The sequence below is a fragment of the Lagenorhynchus albirostris genome, chromosome 18 (assembly GCF_949774975.1).
Source record: "Lagenorhynchus albirostris chromosome 18, mLagAlb1.1, whole genome shotgun sequence".
Taxonomy (NCBI): Eukaryota; Metazoa; Chordata; class Mammalia; order Artiodactyla; family Delphinidae; genus Lagenorhynchus; species Lagenorhynchus albirostris.
In genome coordinates, this window is record NC_083112.1 from 46695622 (window position 1) to 46708866 (window position 13245).

Below are 13245 nucleotides of genomic sequence, written 5' to 3' on the forward strand. Positions count from 1 at the left end.
TTTGCTCCTTCCCCCTCCAGGATATTAGTAAACCCCTCTCGCGGGGAAACCTCGAGACAGCCGTTGGTTGGCTCTCTGAGGGCTGCGAGGATTGGGCGAAAGCGGGTAGATGGGAGGAGCCCGGAGCCATTTCCGCCCGTGAATTGAGCGGGGCAGCCTCCGGACTCCATCTCCCAGCATGCTTTGCTTCCCGCGCCTGGGTGGACGCGGGAGGGCTGAGTTCCGGTAGCGTGGGCATCTGCCTGCTGCAGCTTCCTCCCTGTGCGGAAATGGTTGTTTTGGTTACGGGTGCTAACGGTCACCGACCTGTGATTTCTCGTTAAGAGACTGCAACCCGAGCTGCTGTCTGGAGACACCTTCAGCTCACCTAAAGTAGCAGCGGTGGCGGCTTTTCTAGCCTGCGACGTGGAGTAATTGAAGCGTTCCAGGTAGCTCACGGCTCGCCCCTTCCTTTTGTGCCTGGGACAAGGAATCTTCTGATGCTGCCAAATTCGGGTTTTATTCTTCACGCCGCACGTGTGGGCAGTGCCAGTCCCGGACCCTTTGTATCCCAGGTGATGTTGCCTGTCTTTGATTTCGCCTTTCCTTATCCCTTTCCCTTTATAAACGAGGGAAGCCGATCCAGTCAGAGTTCTTAGGTTTCCCTTCCACACACCTTTTTTCTAATCGTTCAGTTTAGAAAAACTGATATCTACAATACCGTAAGTAATTTATTATATCGTGTAGTATTAAAACTAGGGAGTTGCTGAAATTTTTGTGAAAGGGTAAGGAGTTCGAGGAATTTGTCTTTTACTCTCTTGTTTTCATTTTGCTATCTGCAAGTCTATAAAAAAGTTTTATCTCACTATTTCCCTTTTTAAAAAAACTTAACTGATGCCTCATTGCCTGTAGAATAAATTTCGAACATACTGAAACATTCAAGGTCCTCCACAGTCTTGATTATGTATAAGGGACAACCCTTCTGTGTGTTTGTGTTTGGAGTCACTACTCAGATTCACATGGGCTTGGACCAGGCTGACTACTACTATGTCCCTCTGTTGTTTTACACTTTCATCACTTCTATACCAACCTTAAAATGTGAATGATTTTCCCTTTTTATTACTCCTTTCCAAATCCTTCAAGATTCTAAGTCCTACCTCTGTATAACCTTCCCCTGACCAACTCAGAAGAAACCTCTATCTTCATGTGCTGCTTTTATTAGTAGTATTCCTGGGTACTAGCGATTTAGAGCTTTATTGTTTATCTCATACATTTCTTTGTTTACTCCAAGTAAGAGTCCTGCCCCCAGGAACTGGGTTTTCTATTCATAAAAAGTATGGGTTCAAAAAAAAAAAAAGCATTGTAAAGCAACTATACACCAAGAAAAATTAATTTTAAAAAAAGTATGTTTTAGAATAAGACTTAATGAGTTTGATTTAATATGTTTGATTTGAGCAGTAACTTAACCAATCTGCTCTAGATTTGGGGTCCTCCAGTTTGTCTAATATTTACTTAGGGAACCCTTAGTATCTCTTTGATATACTTTATGCTTTCCATAGAGAATGTTTGAGTACATTTAAATCAATATTTTTTAATCTACAGAAAATTGAAATAGAATTGGAGAAGAAAAGTGTCCCATAATAATTAAAAATGTCTCAAAAAGTTGCCAAGCCATCAAAAACACTGAACATCTCTAGCTCTCTGGAATCTGAAGATATTAGTCTAGAAACAACAGTTCCTACAGATGATATTTCCTCATCAGAAGAGAGAGACGGTAAAGTCAAAATCACCAAGCAGCTAATTGAACGGAAAGAACTGCTTCATAATATTCAGTTACTGAAAATAGAGCTTTCACAGAAAAATATGATGATCGACAATTTGAAGGTTGATTATCTTACAAAGGTAAGATCATGTGTAAATTTGCTATCTGTGTGCTTTATTGTCTTGAAACTGCAGATATATAAGAATTAAGTTTATGTAATCTGAACTTAAAATGATAAATTTAAAATATCAAGAAAAGAATTATATTTTCTTGCATAGTTTAAAAAAGCTGTTTTTAAAAAGAGAAGGGGGGCTTCCCCGGTGGCACAGTGGTTAAGAATCCACCTGCCAATGCAGGGGACATGGGTTCAAGACCTGGTCCGGGAAGATCCCAGATGTCTCAGAGCAGCTAAGCCTGTGCGCCACAACTACTGAGCCTGTGCTCTAGAGCCCGTGAGCCACAACTACTGAAGCCCACGTGCCACAACTACTGAAGCCCGTGTACCTAGAGCCCGCACTCCACAACGAGAAGCCACCGCAACAAGAAGCCTGCGCACCGCAACTAGAGAAAAACCACCCACAGCAGTGAAGACCCAAAGCAAAAATAAAATAAATAAATAAATTTATTAAATACATAAGTAAAATAAAAGGAGAAGGGAAGTGAATAATAGTTCTGTGTACCAAATAAAAAGTCTTGAAAGAAGGGGTGACTTAAAGGTAGGCAGGGATGAATTCCTTCTGTAGGCTCAGTTGTTTTTTTTTTTCTTTTTTGGCGATACGCAGGCCTCTCACTGTTGTGGCCTCTCCCATTGCGGAGCACAGACTCCAGACGCACAGGCTCAGCGGCCATGGCTCACGGGCCCAGCCGCTCCACGGCATGTGGGATCTTCCCAGACCGGGGCACGAACCCATGTCCCCTGCATCGGCAGGCGGACTCTCAACCACTGCGCCACCAGGGAAGCCCCTAGGCTCAGTTTTTTTAATGTATTATGTGTGAGGTATATTTTCTCCAGTGTTTTTTTCTGGCCAAGTTTTTTCTGCTTCATTGAGAATTAGCCCTGATGTGACTAGTTGGATAGGGAGAATCAAGATCATTATTACATTACTGAATCTGTTTAGTCCTCTAGCATGGAGATTTGGTTTCTTTATATCTTGCTCTTTGATAGTTACTGTGTCATAGTACCAAGTGTAACAAATTCACTTACCCTATTCTTTAACAAGTGGTATCTGCCAAGTAACAAGGGATGCCCTAGTCCTTGTTTTTCTGCCTTGTGTGTTTATTTACAGTTACGGAGTGTTTTATGTAAGGCCTGGTAAAGTTGTTGCTAGTTATAAAAAATTTACAGTGATTTCAGAAAGACAGGATAAACATTGTAACTCTTACTACTTCTGTCTTCTGAGAAAGTCTTTTCTTTCCAGTAGTAAACCCTCCATCTTTGCTCTTGATCCCACCTCTTCCTATCTCCTCCCCTCCCCATTTTGTTTCAGTTATATTTACCTTCTCTCTTGTTAAGTCAGTCTCGGTTAGTTCTTGCCTATGTATAAGTATCATGCTGCTAGAAAAATTTCTTGACCATGCCTCTCTAGGAAAATGAAATGTCCTAAATCCCAAGGTCTTGATGATGTAAAGAAATCATTTAGGTACATTTAAATATATATATTAGTAGCTAACATTTATTGAGTGCTTATTCTGTTCCAGACCCTGTTCTGTGAGCTTTTTCATGTATTATCTCATTTAAGCCATACAGCTCTTTGAGGTGTAGGAGCTTTTAGGGGGATCTTCTCTGACCTCTCATATTAAATGAATCAATAGCATAAGTTAGACTGATATTTAGTAAGCACACAATAAGTATTAGTCATTGTTGCTGTTATTAACTAAAGTAATATTCTTATTTTTTTCACTCTGCTTATTTTATGTGCCTTACATCTATGCTCATAGGACTACCTGCCTTGTTTGTTGGGTATTTGTCTCTCTTAATAAAGTGTGAGGATCCTGAGGACAGGGACTTCTTTGTAGTCCCTGTTGTATCTCTAGCACTTAGAACTGTCCCTGGCACCTAGTAAGTGCTCAGCTGTTTCTTAACTGAGTGACTTAACCTCATTTTGCTGTTGAAAAAAACAGAACCATAACTGGTTAATAGCTTACCAAGGCCATTCAGATGGAAGTGATGGAGCCAGGTGGGATTAACACCAAGAAGTCTAACGCCTATGCTCCATCCAAGTAAACCTCCTAAGACTTCCTTTTAGGTTCTTTATGAAGTCACCTACCTAGACTAGGTCACTTGGTATTTTATCAGTGTATCCTGTGGTTTCCCATTCTTTTCCCTTAGTCATATTGTTTTTACTCTTCAAATGGACTGCCACAGTGTTACTGGCTCATGTATCTCTATCCTTAAGACCTCCTTCAATGGAAGTCATTGAAGAAGCCTGAGGTAGTATCCCACTTGTTAATCTACCCACTCAGTCAACAAATATTCTATTAAGTGCCAACTGTATACCACATTGAAAATTACATTTTGTTTGGCCACTTTTTAAATTATTTGTTTTCAGCTTGCATTGTGCTTGGTTATAAATAGCTTCTCTCCTTTTTAAAGTGTAACGTTTACATTATTGGCATGGTGGTTTATTCATGAGAGGCTTTCTGGTATAACAGATCAGAGCTGCGGTTCCAGACACACACAGTTTGAGTTTGAATCCCAGCCCTTATAGTTACCTTGAGCAAATTCCTTAAGTTTTTATTCCCTGATTTCCTGTAAAATAAGAATAATCATAGTTTTTACTTCATGGAGTTGTTGGAGGATTAAATTAATCAAGGCACATAAGCTCTTAGATGCCTGGTATATAATAAATAATAGTAGTTATATTTATTCAGCACTGTATATTATTATTATTGTATCCCATGGTGCTTAGTATAGTTTTTTACTTTTGTGGTTTTCTGGTTGGGCTGAAAATGTAGAAGATTAAGTTAGTCATATTCCTGAGCTTATGACACACAGTCATCATTGATCCTTGCAAGATCACTTCTTATTTTGTACATTTATTCTTTTTATTCACATAATTCATTTCTCTTCCTCCCTTTCTCTATGTTTGTTTTTTCCTTTTAACATTTATTCTTTAAAAAAAATTATTGAGGTACAGTCAATTTACAGTATTATATAAGTTTCAAGTGTACAACATAGTGATTCACAATTTTTAAAGGTTATACTCAACTTATGGTTGTTATAAACATTTATCTTGAACACGAGTATTTTTCTTATTTTTTACCTTTACATAAATCTGAATTGCATGTTTTGTTTTAGATTTTATTTCTTTTATAGTTTTTCTTTCAACTCAGTGCGGTTTTTAAGATCCTTCATGTTACCACGTGCAAGTCTAGTGCTTTGCTTCCAGCAGCTACACAGTTCAGGTGTGTGTCTACCCATCCGTCCACCCATTCCCGCAGCGATAGGCACCCAGGGTGCCTCTAGCTCCTTGCCACCACATGCAGCGTGGCCTTCTTTAGACATTCCTCTTCTGGACCTGGTGTGAACATTTCTTTGACATATATACTAAGGAGTGGAATTTCTGGCTCACAGGGTATATGTCTACTTAATTTAAGTGTACTTCCAAATTGCTCTCCAGAGTAGCTGCCTGCTCTACATTCCTGTGTTTTTTGTCTATGAGCACTAGGGTTGTCCTGCTTAGAGACCCCTTGGGGTAATATATTTGCTGTCAAATATGGGAGGAAGTATTATATGGTAGAAGAATTACTCTTCCTTAATTCATCAAATCCAAGCCACCTGGATTGGAAGACGGACCACTATGTGTATTGCTAGGGTTAAACACTGCCAAGTTAAACTGTTATGTGCTGTAGTTTGTAAGATGCATTCCAGCTTCAGAGATGAAAAATGTGGAAAAGTGTCCGTCTGGGATTGATGAAGAAACAGTATTTTTAGCCACTCATTCATTCTCCAAAGCTTACCAGTACATTGAACATCAGGGATACGAAGATGAAAATGTCGCATTCTAGCATTACAAAAATAAATTTCCCTCCCAAGACTATAGCTCCATGATAATGGTTGGAGTGGGAAGCTGGGAAGTGTAAGTCTTTAACTGGACAGATTGTTGTCTCTAATAAAAACCAGAGTTACCTGAGAAAGAGGGGAATACTTGATGTTGGGAGACAAGCAACAGTTTTTTCCATTCATCAAGGTCTTTTTTAGTTCGGAAATATGTGAATCTATATAATATAACTTCTCTCCACACCAGTATGGCAAGGGTACAATGCTTATGTTTATTACAGCTTATTACTGGTGGTACAGTTTATTACTAAGAATGTCTCGACCCATGTTGATTTGACAGAAGCAGGTTGGTCCCAGGAAACTTAAAAAGCATGGATTCCCCCTCCCCAGTCAGCTGCTTGCTGACTGAGAGCACTGGGAAGGCGAGCCGCTCAGGCCAAACTTCCTAATCTTAGAGGATTGTTAGCTTTGCACTTTTATCCCCACTTATTGCTACCTAAATCGCTTTCCTTATTCCCCTCCTTAATCCTTTCTTCCTCATTCTTCTTGCTTGTCAATTTTTAAATGCCAAAATCTCTCTTGGTTTATTTCTCATTGGAGATCTGTGGGTTCTTTATTGCTTGGAAATGGAGGAGTGAATCTCCCTAGCATGACTGTCTCTGAGTTGAGGGACTTAATCTAAAAGTCAGTTAAAATTGTAGAAGTTCTAACCCTGGAAAAAACGGAAGTTTCTCCTTGTGGTAACAGTTTTCTTGATTTGCAAAATAGTAATTATGAGGAATGTGGTTATCTTTTGTTGATTTAAGACATTTATTGAGACATGTTGCCAGGAATATAGCAGTAAAGATGACAGAGTCCCTTTTTTATGGAGATCACATTCAAGTGAGAGACATGATCAAACAACAATTAAACAAGATATCTTCAAGATATGTGACGTGACATTGCTCAGCAGTGCGAGTTTTCTGCTTTGGATAGGGAGTCAGCAAACTTTCTCTGTAAAGGCCTGGGCCAGACAGTAAATATTTTATGCTTTGCAGGCCACATATGGTCTATCACATATTCTTCCTTTTTTTTTTTTTTTTTCTTTAGCAACTTTATAAATGTAAAACCTATTCTTAGCTCATGGATAATCAGGAACAGGACATGGGCTGGATTTGGCCCATCACCATGGTATATTAACCCTTGCTTTAGATTATGTAACAGAGAAGTCATTTGCAGATTTTAGGCGCCTGGAGTGACATGTCCTGATTTTTATTTTCAAAATGTCGGTGAAGTAATAGACTAAGAGCAGATAAGGTAGAAGAGGAAGACAGTATTAGGCTATTGCCTTACGTAAGACTCCTAACTTTTTGGCTTCATCACCTGGAGCCATTTATTGAGAAATAGAAGGCTGGGAGAAAACTGATATAGGAGATAAAGTTTAAGTTCTGTTTTGAATATGTTAAACTTTAAATGTCCACCCATTAGACTCATAAATAGAATTGTCGCTCTGACTTTAGAGGACAGTCCATGACCAGGGAGTTTGGGGGGGGGGGCACACACACGTAATATACATCAGCATGTAGGTGCCACTTAAAGCTATGGGATTTGGTGGCATTACGTGGGGAGAGTAGAGGGCCCCAAACCAAGTCAATGAGTAGTCAAATATTAGAAATGGGTTAAAAGAAGAAAATCCAGCAAAGGAACCTGAGAACCTTGAGAGGGTCCAGTGAGTTAAGCAGGAAAACCAGGAGGAGTATCACATAAGGTGAAAGAGGATGGAGTGGTCAGCTCTGCCAAATCATGTTGTCAAGTAAGATAAATACGCAGAAATAACCATTGGACTGGGCATTATGGATGGGATTCATAACTTTAACGAGAATTGTTACTGGAATAGTATGGGACAAAAACCATATGGAAGTTTTGCTCTGATGATGAGCAGAGAAAATGGTACTGTGGCAGAGGAAGTGGTGGGATCAAGGGAGTGTGGTTTGTTGGGTTTTTTAATGGGAGACAAAAACATGTTTGTTTAATGACAGGAATAGTTCAGTAGAGAAGGAGAATTTGATGACACAAAAGGAATTCACTTGAATGTATTAAGGACTGACTGTTAAATTAATCTGCATATTTTAAAAGGTGAACAAGAACTGCCTGGGTTGAAAGGGAAAGAGTAAAGAATTTTTTAAATAGTCTAAGAGTGAACTCGGGTGCATGGAGGCTTAAGAGGGAGCACAGCATATTGGGGAAATGGCAAGCACTTACTTTTGCTGGAACAGAGTTTGCTTTTAAGCTAGGGATGAGAGACATGGTAGGTAAAGGCCAGATCAAGAAAGATTAGTATAGTATGCCATTAGGTTTGGAATTTATTCTGAAGACAGTGAGGACCCTCTGAAGGATTTAAAACTGGGGAAATAAATTTTTGATAGCATTTTTAAAAGATAAGATGAAGATAGTTTTGGAGATTGGCAAAACTGAAAGCAGGGAAACCAGTTAGGAAACCATTATAATAATCCAGGTGAGAGATGACAGGGGTCTAACTGAAGACTTGTCACTGGGTATTAAAGAGGATGGTATAGTTTTTTGGTTTTTTTTTTTTTTGGTTTTTTTTTTTTTTTTTTTTGCGGTACGCGGGCCTCTCACTGTTGTGGCCCCTCCCGTTGCAGAGCACAGGCTCCGGATGCGCAGGCTTAGCGGCCATGGCTCACGGGCCCAGCCGCTCCGCGGCATGTGGGATCTTCCCGGACCGGGACACGAACCCGCGTCCCCTGCATCGGCAGGCAGACTCTCAACCACTGCGCCACCAGGGAAGCCCGATGGTATAGTTTTGACAGCTTTTTACGGAATAAGCTCAACAATAAAAACAATGATGTCAGAAGAGGGGGAAGATGGCGGAAGAGTAAGACGCGGAGGTCACCTTCCTCCCCACAGATACACCAGAAATACATCTACACGTGGAACAACTCCTACAGAACACCTACTGAACGCTGGCAGAAGACCTCAGACCTCCCAAAAGGCAAGAAACTCCCCCATGTACCTGGGTAGGGCAAAAGAAAAAAGAATAAACAGAGACAAAAGAATAAGGACAGGACCTGCACCAGTGACAGGGAGCTGTGAAGGAGGAAAGGTTTCCACACACTAGAAGCCCCTTCGCAGGCGGAGCCTGCGGGTGGCAGAGGGGGGAAGCTTCAGAGCCGCGTAGGAGAGCGCAGCCACAGGGGTGCATAGGGCAAAGTGGAGAGGTTTCCACACAGAGGATCAGTGCCAACCAGCACTCACCAGCCCGAGAGGCTTGTCTGCTCACCCGCTGGGGCAGGCGGGGCTGGGAGCTGAAGCTGGGGCTTTGGTCGGATCACATGGAGAGGACTGGGGTTGGCTGCGTGAACACAGCCTGAAGCGGTTAGTGCACCATGGCTAGCCAAGAGGGAGGCCAGGAAAAAGCCTGGAGCTGCCGGAGAGACAAGAGACTTTTTCTTCCCTTTTTGTTTCCTGGTGCACGAGGAGAGGGGATTAAGAGCGCTGCTTAAAGGAGCTCCAGAGACGGGCACGAGCTGCGGCTAACAATGCGGACACCAGAGATGGGCATGAGACACTAAGGCTGCCGCCACGAAGAAGCCTGTGTGCGAGCACAGGTCACTCTCCACACCTCCGTTCTGGGGAGCCTGTGCAGCCCGCCACTGCCAGGGTCCCGGGATCCAGGGACAACTTCCCTGGGAGAATGCATGGCACTCCTCAGGCTGCTGCAACGTCACACCGGCCTCTGGTGCCGCAGGCTTGCCCCACACTCTGTACCCCTCCATCCCCCCGGACTGAGTGAGCCGGAGCCCCCGAATCAGTGGCTTCTTTAACCCTGTCCTGTCTGAGCAAAGAACAGATGCCCTCCAACGACCTACATGTAGAGGCAGGGCCAAATCCAAAGCTGAACCCCGGGAGCTGTGAGAACAAAGAAGAGAAAGGGAAATCTCTCCCAGCAGCCTCAGGAGCAGCAGATTAAATCTCCACGATCAACTTGATGTACCCCGCATCTGTGGAATACATGAATAGACAACGAACCATCCCAAATTGAGGAGGTGGACTTTGAGAGTGAGATTTATTATTTTTTCCCCTTTTCCACTTTTTCTGAGTTTGTACGTGTACGCCTCTGTGTGAGATTTTGTCTGTTTAGCTTTGCTTTCACCATTTGTCCTAGGGTTCTATCCATCCATATTTTTTTTCTTTTTTTACGTTAAAAAAATTTTTTTTTAATAATTATTTTTCTATTTTAATAACTTTTTTGTTTTACCTTACTTTATTTTATTTTCTTTTATCCTCTTTCTTTCTTTCTTTCTTTCTTTCTACTTTTTCTCCCTTTTATTCTGAGCCATGTGGATGAAAGGCTCTGGTGCTGTAGCCAGGAGTCACTGCTGTGCCTCTGAGATGGGAGAGCCAACTTCAGGACACTGGTCCACAAGGGACCTCCCAGCTCCACATAATATCAAATGGCAAAATTTCTCCCAGAGATCTCCATCTCAACACCAACACCCAGCTTCACTCAACGACCAGCAAGCTACAGTGCTGGACACCCTATGCCAAACAACTAGCAAGACAGGAACACAACCCCGCCCATTAGCAGAGAGGCTGCCTAAAATTATAATAAGTCCACAGACACCCCAAAACACACCACCAGACGTGAACCTGCCCACCAGAAAGACAAGATCTGGCCGCATCCACCAGAACACAGGCACTAGTCCCCTCCACCAGGAAGCCTACACAACCCACTGAATCAACTTTAGCCACTGGGGACAGACACCAAAAACAATGGGAACTACGAACCTGCAGCCTGTGAAAAGGAGACCCCGAACACAGTAAGATAAGCAAAATGAGAAGACAGAAAAACACACAGCCGATGAAGGAGCAAGATAAAAACCCACCAGACCTAACAAATGAGAGGAAATAGGCAGTCTACCTGAAAAAGAATTCAGAATAATGATAGTAAAGATGACCCAAAATCTTGGAAATAGAATAGAGAAAATGTAAGAAACATTTAACAAGGACCTAGAAGAACTAAATATGAAACAAGCAATGATGAACAACACAATAAATGAACTTAAGAATACTCTAGAAGGGATCAATAGCAGAATAACTGAGGCAGAAGAACGGATAAGTGACCTAGAAGTTAAAGTAGTGGAAATAACTACTGCAGAGCAGAATAAAGAAAAAAGAAAGAAAAGAACTGAGGACAGTCTCAGAGACCTCTGGGACAACATTAAATGCACCAACATTCGAATTTAGGGGTTCTAGAAGAAGAAGAGAAAATGAAATGGACTGAGAAAATATTTGAAGAGATTATAGTTGAAAACTTCCCTAATATGGGAAAGGAAATAGTTAATCAAGTCCAGGAAGCACAGAGAGTCCCATACAGGATAAATCCAAGGAGAAACACGCCAAGACACATATTAATCAAACTGTCAAAAATTAAATACAAAGAAAACATATTAAAAGCAGCAAGGGAAAACCAACAAATTACACACAAGGGAATCCCCATAAGGTTAACAGCTGATCTTTCAGCAGAAACTCTGCAAGCCAGAAGGGACTGGCAGGACATATTTAAAGTGATGAAGGAGCAAAACCTACAACCAAGATTACTCTACCCAAAAGGATCTCATTCAGATTTGATGGAGAAATTAAAACCTTTACAGAAAAGCAAAAGCTGAGAGAGTTCAGCACCACCAAACCAGCTTTACAACAAATGCTAAAGGATCTTCTCTAGGCAAGAAACACAAGAGAAGGAAAAGACCTATAATAACAAACCCAAAACAATTAAGAAAATGGGAATAGGAACATACATATCGATAATTACCTTAAATGTAAATGGATTAAATGCCCCCACCAAAAGACACAGACTGGCTGAATGGATAGAAAAACAAGACCCATATATATGCTGTCTACAAGACACCCACTTCATACCTAAGTGAGGGGATGGAAAAAGATATTCCATGCAAATGGAAACCAAAAGAAAGCTAGAGTAGCAATTCTCATATCAGACAAAATAGACTTTAAAATAAAGACTATTAGAAGAGACAAAGAAAGACACTACATAATAATCAAGGGATCGATCCAAGAAGAAGACATAACAATTGTAAATATTTATGCACCTAACATAGGAGTACCTCAATACATAAGGCAAATACTAACAGCCATAAAAGGGGAAATCAACAGTAACACGTTCATAGTAGGAGACTTTAACACCCCACTTTCACCAATGGACAGATCATCCAAAATGAAATAAGGAAACACAAGCTTTAAATGATACATTAAACAAGATGAACTTAATTGACATTTATAGGACATTCCACCGAAAAACAACAGAATACACATTTTTCTCAAGTGCTCATGGAACATTCTCCAGGATAGATCATATCTTGGGTCACAAATCAAGCCTTGGTAAATTTAAGGAAATTGAAATTGTATCAAGTATCTTTTCCGACCACAACGCTATGAGACTAGATATCAATTACAGGAAAAGATCTGTAAAAAATACAAACACATGGAGGCTAAACAATACACTATTTAATAACCAAGTGATCACTGAAGAAATCAAAGAGGAAATCAAAAACTACCTAGAAACAAATGACAATGGAGACACGACGACCCAAAACCTATGGTATGCAGCAAGAGCAGTTCTAAGAGGGAAATTTATACCAATACAATCCTACCTTAAGAAACAGGAAACACCTCGAATAAACAACCTAACCTTGCACCTAAAGCAATTAGAGAAAGAGGAACAAAAAAACCCCAATGTTAGCAGAAGTAAAGAAATCATAAAGATCAGATCAGAAATAAATGAAAAAGAAATGAAGGAAACGATAGCAAAGTTAAATAAAACTAAAAGCTGGTTCTTTGAGAAGATAAACAAAATTGATAAAACATTAGCCAGAGTCATCAAGAAAAACAGGGAGAAGACTCAAATCAATAGAATTACAAATGAAAAAGGAGAAGTAACAACTGACACTGCAGTAATACAAAAGATCATGAGAGATTACTACAAGCAACTCTATGCCAATAAAATGGACAACCTGGAAGAAATTGACAAATTCTTAGAAATGCACAACCTGCCAAGAATGAATCAGGAAGAAATAGAAAATATGAACAGACCAATCACAAGCACTGAAATTGTAACTGTGATTAAAAATCTTCCAACAAACAAAAGCCCAGGACCAGACAGCTTCACAGGCAAATTCCATCAAACATTTAGAGAAGAGCTAACACCTATCCTTCTCAAACTCTTCCAAAATATAGCAGAGGGAGGAACACTCCGAAATTCATTCTACAAGGCCACCATCACCCTGATACCAAAACCAGACAAGAATGTCACAAAGAAAGAAAACTACAGGCCAATATCACTGATGAACATAGATGCAAAAATCCTCAACAAAATACTAGCAAACAGAATCCAACAGCACATTAAAAGGATCATACACCATGATCAAGTGGGGTTTATTACAGGAATGCAAGAATTCTTCAATATACGCAAATCAATCAATGTGAT

At 40.6% G+C, this 13245-nt stretch overlaps 1 protein-coding gene across 4 annotated transcripts in view; it reads left to right on the forward strand.

Moving 5' to 3' along the window:
• Positions 1 to 234: 234 nt before the first annotated feature.
• The window catches only part of PIBF1 (progesterone immunomodulatory binding factor 1), a 216533-nt gene continuing 203522 nt past the window's right edge, over positions 235 to 13245 (forward strand). For all 4 annotated transcript variants that reach the window (XR_009536788.1, XM_060129209.1, XM_060129210.1 and 1 more), the window contains exons 1-2: positions 235 to 554; positions 1582 to 1881. Coding sequence is in view for 3 of the 4 variants with exons in the window: in XM_060129209.1 (XP_059985192.1) it covers positions 1630 to 1881 (252 nt within the window). In the remaining variant the exon portion in view is untranslated. The remainder of the gene's footprint in view (positions 555 to 1581; positions 1882 to 13245) is intronic.